Below are 15,823 nucleotides of genomic sequence, written 5' to 3' on the forward strand. Positions count from 1 at the left end.
TTTATTTTTCTATTATTTTAAACCAAAACCATTATTCTCATGCATTTATTACAGAAAAAAACTTTTACCACACAAAATAATTATATTTATATCTTATTTATGTTAAACTTTAATAAAAGAACAAACGGTATAATTACATTAATGAAATTTAAAGGATAAACCTTATTATTATGATTCAGAATTTAAATGGTCAAAGTCCGATCTATATCGAATTTGGATTATACATAGATATTAAGATTACATCTATATATTAGTTTTATTCATCATATTTTATTTTATTTATCTAATAACTATTCATTATCTCATCGCTCAATTAAATCTATTTTAAAATCTCTCATAAAACTTTTATAATAGAGTATTATATTTTAAAATAATTTCGTGCAGGACACGGAAAATATGCTAGTTTACTTTACATACTCTCTATTCCTTAAATCACTCTCTCTTATTTCTCTACATATCTCATCAAGTTATTTTAATTTTACTTTCCTCTCTCTTTTTATTTTTTCCCAGAAAACATCAAATTAGATCTGTAAAAATTAAAAGAGGAAGTATATAATAGTAATATTTCGAGACTTTAGTAATTTTTCCATATTAGCTTTCTTAATTAATTAATTAGATATTGACTTAAAAAGACATTTGAAAGAGAATAGTGGAAATAATATAAAATAAAGATCTCTAATAGAGGTAGTTTTTTATTGTGTATCTAAGAAAAAATGGGTTTAATCACTTTACATAAAATATTTTAGTGGGAAAATGTGTTTATATCATGACCATATACATGAACATTGTCTTGATATACAAGCCTTATAACATATATAGTGAATTGAAGTTTATTTCGATATATGAACACTGTAAAAAATTTGTATACATATATCTTAAGATGTGTTTACGTATGAAAATAACGTTTTTCTGTACTATCCTGTTACATTCTTACGAGACCTTTATATGAAAAATGAAAATTGTACACATTATTTTTCTTCCAATGTTATTAGTCATAACTCGAGCTAAAAATTCCTACTTCAATTTGTTTGGTTGTTATTTTTCTACGGTTCCATTTATAAATCTCAACAACCTACTAATCTACTATTTCCACTCCTTCCTTTTCTTCCTCCTTCTCTCCCTCAAAAACAAAAGAAAAACCAGCCTTCATAAATGTCAAGGATTTCTACCTCAGAATCCATCCTGAGCTACTCAGATCAGCAGACCATCATCAAAAACACCACAATCCCAGCGACGCCTCCTATGACCCTCAAGAACAGCGGCAGATGGATGGTCGGAGAAACAAACAGGGTCACCGGAGCCTACTCTTTCCGGCTTCCGAGAAGCTCGTCCAAGTTTCAAGCAGTGAAATTCCTCAGAAGGCTCGGAGCGAAGCTTGCAAAGGCGATGAGGATGATGTCGATGAGAAAACAGAGGTCTTCACGTAAGGTGTCATCGTCTTCGTCTCCGGCTTCTCTGGTTCGCTCAAGGTCTTGTGCTGACCCAATAACTGATAATTCACACAGAGCAGAGGCCATTGGAGATTGTATTGAGTTCCTCAACTCTTCCTCTTTGAATAGATCTAGCTCCGTCTCTTCCTCTTGTGCTTGATTTGCTCAATCTCGTCCTTTAAGTTGGGTGTGTAATTAAGTAAAATCGATTAAGTTAGAAGGGGAAGCTGGAAAAACAGAGCAGGGTTTTGTATGTGTTACGTTTTGCTCTGTTTTTGTCCTGATTTTGATGTTGTAAGCAATTTTTGGTGTTTGATTCTACACAAAGGATCCAGATTTCGATTAAGCATATGCAAATTCACTAATGCTTTCGGGGATGTAGATCTAATTTATTATTAATTGTGTATGTACAGTAGAATTATTGATTTGGATTTGCACAATTTTGAATGGGTAGCTTTAAACTTTGTCGTTTTGGTCAGAGTTCAGAATTACAACAAATTTGAAATGCCCCATTGCACTAACACGAGGGAGTGCTATTGCTACCCTCTGCGGCGATTTTCTCTGCTACCAAAAAATGAAGTTAGAAATACAGAATTATTTGAAGATGAATCAGCAAATTTTAGACTCAAGGAAATCAAAACCATATATGACTGTTGAATTGAAGTTTTTTCCTTTTGTTTTTTGGTAATTTTTTATTCCAGTTGTTCATACATATTCAGGTGTCAAAATCTTGGGGTTTCTTGATGATGCTAGCATCTTAGACCATCCACAAAATGAAAGTCTTAATGTTTTTTAAATTTTAAAAGTAAAAGAAAAATAATTAAATTATTATATGATTCTAAGAGAAATTTGATTTGGTTCTTAAACCATTTCTTCTTCTAAAGTCACTTTCTCTTATATATAAAATAAATTAACCAATCATAATTTTTTTAATCAATTTATTTCTATAATTATTAATATTTAACTTTTCAATGATCTAATCCTGATGATAAGAAAAGCTTTAGTTCAATTTCTATATTGTGGATATAAATGTATAGAATTTTTTATGCTTCTGTAAAAGATAAAAATAATAATAAAATAACATAAAAGACTTATAATGAGTATCTTCTTTGTGGATGGTCTTAGGAGAGTCTAAATAGACTCTAAAAATTGTTTATATTAGTACTTGGACCTAGGCATACTTTGATTTTAATGTATAAGTTTTATATGTTATATATATAGTTTTTTATCATTGACATTGTAGATAAATATATGTATATACATTATCGAATAGCAATCGTTATTTTCGAAGAATGTTTTTATATACGTTGTCATATATATTTTCTTATTCATGCTTAGTTTCTTATATGGTAGATTGTATTAGGGTATTTCTCCTCTTCGTTGAACTTGATTGAATGCACAGTATACATGTCTTTTATAATTTAACAGACACCATCAATTCAGTATAAGTTATTTTAATGAGTGCTAAGAACAATCTTTTTCGTGTTTGAGAATAAGTCTAGAAAAATATTAATCTTTATTATAGTGAATTAGATTGTTGCTAGACCTACCATACTCTTAATGTTTTGTACGTGTTCAATTTAATATCAATTGGATAACATCTCAATTTAAGTCAAGTTTTTACGGGTCATCGTGTTATGTCGACTTTAAGTGGGCATTTCTTTTCCTCTCTTCCACTTTTCATCTTCAACCTTCTGCCTTCTTTCGGACGCACGCGACGACGACCGAATTCCGGCAGAGTATTCTGGCAGTGGCCAGCTCGTTCATGAAATTCAGCCCGATAGAGGCCGGTGTTTGCAGCCCGGCGATGGAGGTGACATATGGCGATTTTTCAGGGGAGGTAATGGTGGCAATGTCGAGGCGACCCCCGATGTTTTGCTACTCGCAGTTGAAGCGTCCGGCAAGGTGGCATCCTGCGAGTCGAGGCTGGTCGAGGTAACCTGTGGACGCCAAAGACCTAATAACTCAAGCCACCGTTGTGCAACCCAACATTTCATCGACTTTCGAGATTTGGAAAGTCACTCCAATATCGTCTCTCAAACTTCTTGAAGTATTACAGTTTCAAATATTTTAATATTTAATTTATTTTGAATTCATTACATTATAAAATGGAGTTAGAACAGATTATAGTTGTTTTGTAAGAATTAAAATAGATTTGGATTATAGATTTGAGATAGAAATAGAAATTGAAACGAATCCGTGATTCCACCATAGACCATCCATGATTCAACTATGGATAATGTCGATTATTTCGATTAGGGTCGGCACCTCATCATGCGGGATATTGGGGACGTTGAGGATGAGGTTTTCGGTGATCCCACTATATATGAGGAACTGCTGACCAAGGATGTTATGGGAGACGAGGACGACCGTGGAGCCCGTATTAGCTAGTCTCTGCCTCATCTTTTTCACGAGTCTCCTCATTAATCTCCCTTGCACCCTGTTTCATTGTAGTTGCTTCTGTACTCACACCTCTGACAGTTGATTCTGTATGACCTCTAGTTGCAGGTATATGTTGCACGGAAACGAAAATGGAAACGGGAAACGGAAATGCCGGGAAACGGGGAAGCGGCATTTTCAAAAAAAATAGTAAAATGGAAACGGCGGGGAAACGCCGATATATATTATATATCGTTTTAAAGCTCTTGATCTACTTATTAGTTTAGCATTAATAAGTTTATCTATAAAAAGATAATTACCACAAAAGATGTCCAAAACATAAAAATATAAACCAAGTTACATGAAATCCAACCACATAATCCTAAATCAAGGAAACTTATAATCTGAAGATTCCTCTCCATTTCCACTTGCAGTTCAAGCTAATAGATCTATGGAGAGTCGGAGACGGATTAAAGCTTTTGATTACCAATTCTCCATATTCCCCTAACACAACAATATTCAAATTAGGGCATAAGAAACTAATCAGAACTCAATTCACTACTCAGAACATAACACTGTCATTCCAGGGAAAAATCAAGTCACGGAAATAGGGCAAAATCTCTATCATCATATAACTGAAATTCGACCTAAATCTAGAGGTTAGAGGTGGAAACGCACTAATGAAGAAATTAGGTTTTAATTTTGGTTAAAATTAGGTTAAAATTTTGGGGTTCTTTTTGCCCAAAACACAGTTCAGCGTTTCCCCGCCGCTTCCCCGCGTTTCCCCGTTTCCGACACCGAAACCTCTGCCCTGTAGAGGTTTCCGTGCTTTATACCACCTCCAATTGCTGATGTTGTACCACCTCTTCCATCGATCGAGTGGATGTTTGGCGGCCCACGTACTCTTGATCTATTAGACAATGAAAAATGAATGATTACTAAATAAGAAAGGAAGTAAAATTAGCAACGAAAAGTGAATTGACTAATAGGGATCGTTTCTAGGAGAGGAAGTATTTCTATGATCATTCCTTCTCATACCGTACCATTGCCACTGATTTGGGCAACTATTGTAATGCAACTAAACTGCAACAATTATATTATGCATTGACTAATGATTGATGGCAACTTAAGGTGGTTAATTCATCTTCATAGTTGCAATGTTGTACAAGAACATACAAGTATCAATTTCACTAAAACTTAATCAAGTGGACATGTATACGTGAAGATGAATGGATTACAAATTGAAAGTAAATTTGAAAGAGAGAGAACTTCATTGATGAATTACTGATGCAATGTTAAATGGTTCAGTACCCTTACTATAAACAGAGAAGAATATTTTAGTACCTTAGTCAATGTATTGCTGAAATTTGACTTATAAAGCTTCTGAGTCGGGACGTTCCAAAGGGGGTCTCCAATGAAAATGAGAAATTCTCAGCACAATCATATTTGTATAAATTAAGGAGAAAGTTCTAATATACAACCACACCTAATCTAATAAAACATACAATACATTCCCACATAAAACAAAAATACATATTAGTCAGAGAGAATCGACAGAGAGAAATTTGTAACAAATCAAGGATTAATTATCTTCATGAATAAGCACAATGGTAAATTGAAGGAATGAAGAGGAAGAGTAGTTAGGAATTCAGAATGAAGAGGAAGAGTAGTGGAAAATTCAGAATCTGAGAAATTTGGGGGAAAAAAGACTATCACCAATTCTAGACTTGTTAAATTACTAGAAGTTGTACATTATTTGATTGGCAATCCTGTAAAGATCAAAGTTCAGGTTCAAATAGTTAGCAATTTTGCATCTTTACATGAAAGGTTACTATGTGCTTAAGCTGAATTCCTATAAAGATCAAAGTTCAGGTTCTTTATTTGATTATGTAAGTAGTTGTACTAACTTGATTGGTAGCCCTACTAGGATTCAATTATAGGTTTCAATTATTTCTGCTTTATGGTTGATACAAGAAGAGTTTAACAGCCACTGTAGTCAACAATAAACATAACCATATAGCAGAGAAACCATACAAAGCATAGTATATATTAACCATACATCATTAAGCTTAATCAACAATCATCCTGTATTTCTACAAAATATTCACAGAAAAAGGCCAAAAACAGATATATGTGGTTGATAGGAGCTTATTATATGGTGTTAACTAGCGACTATTAGCTTAGGATTAGTGGTGTTTAGGTGCTTATTAAGTGGTATTCCCGGAATCCGGTATGATGTTCACTTATGGATTTGCGGGATGCTCATAAGCGTTGTTTTGTGGTTTATTATGGAGATCTCGTTTGTACTCACCTTTAGTGCATTTAGGACGGAGCTAGAGAGAAGACTACCACACCTACACCCATGGAGAAGCTGAGAGGCGAAGCCGAGCTGCCTCGGAAGCTTATAGAAGACCGAAGACCAGTCCGAGACGAGGTGTCACGACGAGAAAGAGCTACGAAGAAGATGTCTCGACCGAGACCCAAATGTCTCGGTCGAGATTTACCCTCGACATAAAAGTCTCGACCGAGACCTAAATGTCTCGATCGAGGTTTGGCTTCGACATAAAAGTCTCGACCGCGACTTGGAGGTAGCGATCGAGAGCCACGCCGAATCTGAGGAACTGGGACAAAGTCTCGACCGAGACTCAAATGTCTCGGTCGAGATCACGGTGACGGACCCATCCCAATTGCAGATCCAGTCCGATATTTTATCAGTTTTCCATATTTTATCTTTTATTTTCAGTTATTTTATCTCTTTTAGGATAGACACTATATAAACCTTTAGTTTTTAGGTTAGAAGGATCCTTTTGCCACTTTCACAAATTAGTTCTTAGAAATTCAGTAGCCAAGAAAAAAGCTCTCACCTTTGTGTCATCTTCTACCTTCATCCTTGGTTAGTTCATCCATAATTATGTATTGCTTTCTCTTGGCTATGTCTGGTTAAGTTCCTATTAGTTCACTCTTAGGTTAAGGCCATTATTCTAGGAATTGTTTGTGAGAATTTTATTGTTTATGTTCAAATAATAATTTCAGCATTGTTTTATATTCTCTTGTGTTTATTGTCATTAATTGATATTGATTTTATCTAGGTTCAAAACTAGGTTGATTATTATTCATTCATATTTCTAGGCTTGATAATTCGATTTGAAAAGTCTTGTCTTTTAGGTAGCAATCAGAATTAGCATAGACTATTTGCGAGTGCTTTTTTTGTAGAGATTATAAACCTGTGTCGAGTATCGGCGATTTTCCAATGGTATTGCATAGGCCTACTTATCTTTGATCTTTATGTTGTTGCACTTTTGAACCTTAGGATTTCTTGGTTATTGCTTACAACAAGGGTTTCTAAGACTATTTGGACTAGTTGCTTTTATGAACAAAGAGTAGGACAACTAGATTATTTATTTAAAGAACTTAACTTTTATAGAATTCGATGATCAACTTTCCATAAGAATAATGCGCTGATGCTAAAAGAGTGAGCTTTCAGTCGTTATAATTTACAAAATCCAACATTCTACGTTTTATTATTTGCTAGTTAGTTTTACAATCATAAACCCCCTAGTTACTACTAGGTAACACAATTGAAATAAGCTATTGTTCTGGCTCCCTTGGGATTCGACTCCGACTTACCACTTCACTAGTGGATTGTTTAGTTGGAATATCTTTGATAGGGCCAACGATCGTTTAACGCCTGTCAGTTGTGATCACTAATGAGACGCCCAAGATCCAAATCATGGCCTGACATTACATCATTTCTGCATCAGAAAAAACGTTCAACCAACTCATTTTCAAAAGACGCTAGAATTTTATCTCAGATACAAGGATAACATTATAAAAGAGCTAACAAAGAAAATCAGTAGGCCATGATAAAGTTTGCTTTGGTAGAAAGGCTATGCACATTAATGAAAAGAGTACAATCTGACCAGGCACCACTTCATATAACCTAAATCTTCATTAACTTATGAGCACGATCTGAAATCTCTACTTCTGACCTAAAAATCTAGACATCGATGCTTGAAACAAAGCTTGCGAAGGAGTATGAAGTGGAGATACTTGAATTGAAGCGCACACAGGGGATGTGAAGAGGTAGATAAGAACACACATGGGAAGCGGAGGTACCTGAATCGAATCACACACATGGTAAATTGAAGCAATGAAGAGAATGAGTGGTGGAAATTCATAATGGAGAGGAAGAGTAGTGGTAAATTAAGACTACCGGAGCATTTTGAAGACGAAGAGTATGAGAAATTCTCAGTATTCCACAAAACGAAGAATCAGATACGAAGATAGGAAGGGACATCAAGGGGAGGTGAAGGTGCGTGGGAGGTAATCTGAAGAGGCAGAGTAGTGGAAAATTCATAGTGAACAACATTTTTGAAAGCGCCTCAAGTCTATTTGATACGAAAACGACTCGGGTTGTCGTTTTGTCTTGGGCGCGGATCTAGATCAAGCACGTTCACCTAGTCGTCGTTTGATTGTGTTTAGTTGGATGCGTGAGGGAAATAGATAAATGGCTCGTGGATATGCGAGCCCGAACCGGGTTTGACGTTGAAGTTAAGGGTGTTTAAACACAAGCTTAGCTCTCAAATTCAACGTTATTGTAAAAGAAATACAAGAAAGTTATATATAGTCAAATAACTCTCTAAAATCTTAATGGGCTTGGGCCTATCTAACTAATGGGTTGGTCCTCTTAAGCATAAGAGAAACACACACCAAAAACAGAAAATACATAAAAATGAGAATGTAAATTAATAATAGTATACTTAATAACTATATACACTAAGTATTAGTCCAAGGAGGACACCTCGAATCGAGTGATTGCAAGTCATGATTGTATCATTCTCCCTCCCTTAGAATCGAAGCATCCCCTCTTCGAACTGGTAGGAGCAAGGGAGATCAAGCGTGCATACGTCAAGGATAGTAAGGACTCTATGTAGGGCACAACACCTACTTCAGGCACCACAAAGTGTAATATGAAAGGCTCTGGTGCTGGAGTGATGTTCTCTTCTGGCTCAGATGGTGGCACATTAATGACTGTCACTTCAAATGGACGAGCTATCGGTGCCTCTAGCTCGTGCAAGCCGTAGACACGAGGACCTGGTCATCGATCTCATCGTCTTTAACATACTCATCAAATATGGGAGGCGACACGTACGCTGGTGGGGCCGGAGTGGTAAGAATCTCAAAATTATCATAAACATCATAAATAGGTTCTCCATCCCACCCATCGTAAAAATCATCGAATGGACTCCCACTAAAATAAACCATTTTTTTCACTCTCTGTTTTTTTTAATCTCTGTTTTTTAAACTCAATAAGTCTCTCCTTAATGAAAGCAAGCGTTACTATTTCTTCATTCAATTCAAGGACACTTATTAAATATTGAAACGTGTAACCTTTCGTGTTCTTGCTGGTAACTCCAAAGGTTTTGGGATCTTCGTCTTTCTCTTTTGTAACTCATGGTTTCAGATCTTACTCTTCAAATGTAACCGCACACAAGCAGTCCAAAGGTTGGAGAAAGCTTGAAGTAGTGATGGATGTCGCAAGTTTCCTGAACGTCTGATCGGTTTTGTAAAATTAGGTTCTCCCTACTCACAACTCCAAATACAGCGATTCCAATTCGAGGAGTTCAATGTACGAGTCTAGTTTTCTCCCTCAAAATTTCAGATCAAAATATTAAACGAACAAGGATTTATGTCTATTATCCCTAGGTGTCTCAGCCCAGAAACGCGAATGATGTGTGTAGGTGGGGATGGTGATGAAGAAGATGCGCGGTGACAAAGATGATGGAAATTTACGGTGATGGATGATGAAAACAGTACCTTGGATTGTGTCGGAGCGGGAGGCAAGCCCCTTTGATGCGGCCTGATGTAGACGATGGTGATGGAGGGCAGAGATGATGGTTGGTGATGGATCGGGTCGGAGCGGGAAGCAAGCCCCGTTGGTACGGCCAGATGGTGATGATGGTGACGATGACTTTGGTGGCTCAATCGGATGGCTCTCTGATACCAGTTGATACGAAAACGACTCGGATTATCGTTTCGTCTTGGGCGCGGATCTAGATCAAACACGTTCACCTAGTCGTCGTTTGATTGTGCTTAGTTGGATGCGTGAGGGAAATAGATAAATGGCTCATGGAGGTGCGAGCCCGAACCGGGTTTGACGTCAAAGCTAAGGGTGTTTAAACACAAGCTTATCTCTCAAATTCAACGTTATTGTAAAAGCAATACAAGAAAGCTATATATAGCCAAATAACTCTCCAAAACCCTAATGGGCTTGGGCCTATCGACCTAATGGGTTGGTCCTCTTAAGCATAAGGGAAACACACACCCAAAACAGAAAATACATAAAAATGAGAATGCAAATTAATAATAGAATACTTAATAACTATATACACTAAGTATTAGTTCAAGGAGGACGCCATGGTCGAGGTCGTATCACATTCGCCTCGAATCGAGTGATTGCAAGCTATGATTGTATCACTTTTTATCTATGTCTTTTCTTAGCAGTTTTTTATAAGAGCGTCACTATCTAAGCCTCTCTAAAACCCATTTTTCCTAGTAATGGTGGAGTAGGAGTTCTGGCCTACCTATTTTGCCATTTAGGACATGCTTCTCGACATGGAGCCCCGAGGATAGGTGGATGCAATATTCCGCTCAAGGTAATTCTTTAACCTATAAACTATTACTGCTTATTTATTTGATGAATACATTTGTCCGAGAGGACAGATACCTGACATGCCAATTGCCAACAATGTTACATGTCTAAGACAGATTCTTCAGATCCTGGATGTCATTGCATTCAGCATTATTATAAAACTATACAGATATTGTCCCTGATTGTTTACTCTATATTTATTTTATCCTAAAATGATAATATATCCACTAGTTGTCCAGCGACCGTGGGGCATACTTGATTTGGATGATTCCGAGGTTACTCTTTCTCATTTTCAAGGCATACTATGGATTGTCGATGTCTATGAGCCCTACATGCCTAACCACGTCCTTCGACGGATGAGATTGACCCAGGGAGTCCCCATCCCACTGACCCTTCTTGTTCAGATATGGCACAACGAAGTGTGGACCAAGTACGACGTATGCTTTGATGTAGAGCTGCTCAAAATTTGGGATTTGAAGTCGAGACTCTTCATGGAGCTGCACGGGAAGTTGGCAACCCATTACTGGGACGTGAATAAGACTACCTTGAATTCATCGAGGAGATCACACACATGTACGTTGATCCCAACACCATGATTCTATAACGACATGGTCGGGCTCCTTACACCATGGACACAATCATGGTAATTTTGCGAGTTTATTAACTTTTTGATATATAGTAGTGATATGACTTTATTCAAATAAATGCAGTGTTTACAACTTGTGTTCGAGGAGATGCGAGCTTTCCAGCAAAAGACTTCCCAATCTTCAAATCTGATGGCTCAAATTCGTAGATGGTTCAATATTCTGACATTAACGACCCCGCCTATGATCACGCCTCCTCGAGCATCCTTGTTTGGAGATTCTTAGTACAAGCGCGGAGAGGGTAGTGGGACAGGTTATATGAATGGACATGAAACATGAATTTCATAGGATAATATATATTTTGTAGTATTGATTTCTATTTTATATACTTCATGGTTTGATAATTTTTAGTTGTGATTTATTTTTAATCTTAATATTGTTTGAATTTAACAAAAACCGACCTAAACAAAAGAAATTGACCGTACATGAAGCGACTTTTAGAAAATAACGGTAATTATAGAAAACCAGCCTAAAACTAGGTCAAATATGAAGTGGCTTTACCAAAAAGGCTTATTATAAAAAAAATGACCTAAAATGACAAAACTAGACCCAATATGAAGCGGCTTTAAAAAAATGATAGTTATCAAAATCCAACCTAAAACTTCTAAACTAGACCCAATCTGAAGCGAGGTTGCAAAAAAAAACCTTTTATTGAAAACCGACATATTGTATAAACTATGTCCGATAAGAAGCTATTTTAAAAAACGCTAATCATCAAAAACAGACCTAAACATATGTATTTGTTAAGAGTTAAATTTACAGGGTAAAACCTTTTGACATATATTTTATAGACGCATAACATACATATATATGTTTATCTAACCTATACCATTAAGTCATTTTAACTCTAAGTTAAAAAATTTAGATTATTTTTAATTGATTTGGTGAGTTTAATTTTTTAGTTAAGAATATTTTCATCTAAATTTAGTTGACCAATTCAAGAAAACTTATTCTATACTTAAAAAAACTTATTGTTGTGTTGCTTTGTTCCAAATGCTGTGTACAAAAATATTTGTACTATAAAAACATTATTTTGGTTTACATATAAGTGGAATTTCCCATTAAATTAATCATCTTATTATGATAGTAGTATTATATTATTGAGAAGGGAAGTTCTATGTCTTATACAGCTATTATTTGCACAAGTTGTTGTACACAGAGACAATGAACGAGGAACCTTGTACCACTTACAATCAATTTTGCAGTTACTCCCAACTATGGTAGGCCCATTCAACCACCCTAACCAGTTGGCCCCCCTGCCCCTTAATCAATTCCGATTTCCGACCCACCATCATTTCTGTCTATCAAACTAGTGCTTGTTTAGTTAAGATAAAAATTATTCTCTCCGTCCTAATTTTTTTCCTCCATTTTTTAGCATATTTATAATTTTTAAAGAGTTTTTTTATTTCTCTTTAATATATGTGAAAATACATAGTTATGTGTACTCTTGTTTTATTCGTCTCAATAAGTACTTTAACAATATCTAAATTTTATAATTTTTATATACGTATATTTGGAGATATTTACGAAACAAAACTTGTTTCGACAGAAACGTCAAAAGAAAATGATCGATCCATTTGGGGCAAAGGAAGTAGTAATTTTTCAATTTTGCACGAAGTACTTTTAAATACACTAGGTAAAGGCGCGAACTGTTAGATTTACATTGTTCTCACTTTTCTTGATAAAAACGTAATAAATTATTTAAATAAGAATTGAGATGACTCGTAGTGAATTGTTGAATTAATGGGTTCAACCTACCAACTGGTCCTATAATATAGTTATAATAAAGTTACCCACCTTCGAGGCCGTTAAATCCTGCAAATTCGTCAACCTTGTGACCCGGTTCTTTGTCGAGGCTACCAACTTATATAAAATCTAGATTTACTGAGGAGTTTGATTTTCTTGCCCACTACACGAACGCAACGATCACCGACATCTGCTCTAAACATTCTCTATACACAAGTTATTTCAGTTTGTTATATAAATAATGAACTATTAAACTGCATGAATCAAGAGCTAAATTTCATGCTAGCAAAAATTGGTGGTTGTAAACTGAAAATCTCTATCTGCATCTCTTTTTAACCGGTTCGTTTTGACATTGTATCTTCTTATTGTGAATGGCGATCCTGAATCCGAGTTCATTCTCATCCTTATTCTCTTGAAATTATTGTCATAGACCCCTATCAGTTATTCTTGATCTTGAAATATCAGATTCATAAGTAGATAAGGCAGTAGAAGTATTGAGTGTTTGGATGAATAACTTCAAGTTAGATGCCCGAGCTTTCCTTTTAGTTGAGTTTATCACGGATTTACTTCGGAGTTGTCAAATTCAATTTTATCAAAATCATGTTTCTTTAGTAAACTGTGTCAAAAATACACTTAAGTGTAGCTCTAAATGATACCAGTTCAGTTAAGTGGTTGTCTATAATCACTGTATATGTTCCACTGCAAAACTTGCCTTAAATTCTTATGGTATGGTTCATACCTCATATAGATGTTTGTTCTACAATACTGCTACTTGAATGGTTCATGCTCTAATGAAATTGTACCACCCCTTGCTGGTGGAGTTCAGCTTCTTCTCACAATAGGTGCTTCAATTCAGGACCATTTCAATCCGATACAAGCCAACAATCACCAATCTTTAGCTATATATCTTCACACAAAGTTACCTTGACACCAAATAGTTAATGCAATCAAGTATAACAAATCAGTATAAAAATCTTTCTGGCAATGTAACAGTGGGGGTATAAAATGACAAGATTCAAGTATGTATCTTCTTCTTTCCCTTGGGTTTCTCTTCTTCTTCATCTTCCTCGTCATCATACTCATCATCATCATCCTCGCCAGCATCTTCATCCTCGTCATCATCATCATCATCCATGTCATCAAACTCATCCTCTTGTGCTGCTTCCCCAGTAAACCAAGATACATCATGGGGTATGATTTTGTCCTGGATTGTTCTATTGTAGATTTCAATTTCATTAAGATTAAACAAATGAAAGAATTTTTGATGTGAAGTAATGAATATATAAGTTTACCACTCAAGAATAATTAGATTATGAATTTTCTGGGAATTTTTATTAAAGTCAGCAATCTAAGTAGGAAGCTCAAAGTGGATTACTGGTAATTGTAATTCACTGCTTAACCAAACCCAAAACCAATATTTCAAAGAATCAAACTTACAGTGTCTTCATAAATTTCACCACCACCCTCAGGAACTTTGGGAGGGTAAAAAAAGTTAAAGAAACTCTCGCATGTTTCTGTTTTGGTTATGATCTTGCCACCCTATTTTGACGTTTTCTTTAGAAGCTTCTTTGTCAAACATTTTCTAGGGTGCCACTCAATCTCTGTCCTAAAAAATCACACAAAAGAGATGAGCTTTCTGCATTAACAGAGCAGATCTTGAATAAAACAAGATCTTACCCAATGGCCTTCTCCAAAATAGGTTCATCTTCATCAACCATGTGGTAAGTCTTTGTGAGAACGGTGTTTTTGAAGATATCACCGATTCTACACCATTTGATATCTCTCAGATAATGTAAAGCCCCTTCATCATGTCCTGTTATCTAAATATGAAACTCGAGAACTATTAATCTGTACCCATGTGATATTTTGTAGCAGTAAAATATATAGTCACTCACTGTACTATAATTACATGATCAGAAAGAATTCAATATTCTGGAATTATAAAAAAATAGTAGAAAATACCTGAGTTTGAACATCATCTCCAGTTACAATGTTTCCAACAGTACGAATGGCAGGAATCAACATTGTTGGAGGTGGGTTACTGCCAAACAACGCACACGATTAAGAAGAGAACGAAATTGCTTCAGAGTACATAAATCAAGAAGTGACACGTTTAGTTTTTAAGATCATAAAATTAGGCAAAACTGTCGCATAATACCCAAGATCAGCAGGATACAATTGATCTAAAACCAAACATATTCTTATATTACTTATAATATGATCAGTTAAGGTACCTATTGGAGCCTTCTCATCTCCCTTATTGACCTCATCAACATCAGTAACTCCTTCTACTTCAACATTACCATTTATGATATAATATCTCTGCAGGTTTACAACAGAAATTTGATAAACACACGAGCAACTAAAAAGATAAAGAGAAGCGATAAAATAATGTATTAGAAAAGAGTACCTTAGAATAAAGTGGTTCATAAAGCTTCTGATATTTAGCTTCAAGTGCAGCCCTCTCCTCAAAAAACTTTGCCTCCAGTTCATCATGTTCGCTCTGCACAAGCACAACCAACAGGTTACCACTCGGATTTAGCCATGATCTAGGAACATGATACTTGAACAAAAAAATCCAGTTCATAAGCCACAAATTCGGTACGTATATAATATCCTGATATCGATATTAAACTGATTTCTTACCATCTTTGAGAGGCTTGACCACAGTAACTTAAGCATTTAGACTCAGTAAAAGTTCCTACATAACTGCACTTTCCACAACTTCCTGACGCTTTGTTTCCTGGCCAATGGCGTCCTATACTCTGCCCATTGACCCACATTTTCCCTTTTCACATACTATTCATGTCAAGGGCTAAAGGGTCACTTCCATCCGAAGCATCAAATGTAGCATGCATAGATGGAGTTTATCATTAGTCTTAGTGAAAAACAAGACTTGCTTGAAAAAATGGCTAAGGAAAAACACTTAGCTTGCACCATGTTAGAGGTTGTTTTGAAGCCATTACTAACCA

The 15,823-nt window shown here is 35.7% G+C and overlaps 1 protein-coding gene across 1 annotated transcript; it reads right to left on the reverse strand.

Annotated features, from left to right (window-relative positions):
* Positions 1-13,866: 13,866 nt before the first annotated feature.
* LOC141248855 (uncharacterized) lies at positions 13,867-15,533 on the reverse strand. Its single transcript, XM_073669468.1, is given in 7 exon segments — positions 13,867-14,104; positions 14,284-14,457; positions 14,529-14,671; positions 14,814-14,892; positions 15,010-15,173; positions 15,262-15,414; positions 15,498-15,533. Coding segments are annotated over 7 exon segments (987 nt in total).
* Positions 15,534-15,823: the final 290 nt, after the last annotated feature.

This window comes from Phyllobates terribilis, unplaced genomic scaffold (assembly GCF_046119375.1).
Source record: "Phyllobates terribilis strain yellow unplaced genomic scaffold, ASM4611937v1 Scaffold_4111__1_contigs__length_64967, whole genome shotgun sequence".
NCBI classification, from domain to species: Eukaryota; Metazoa; Chordata; class Amphibia; order Anura; family Dendrobatidae; genus Phyllobates; species Phyllobates terribilis.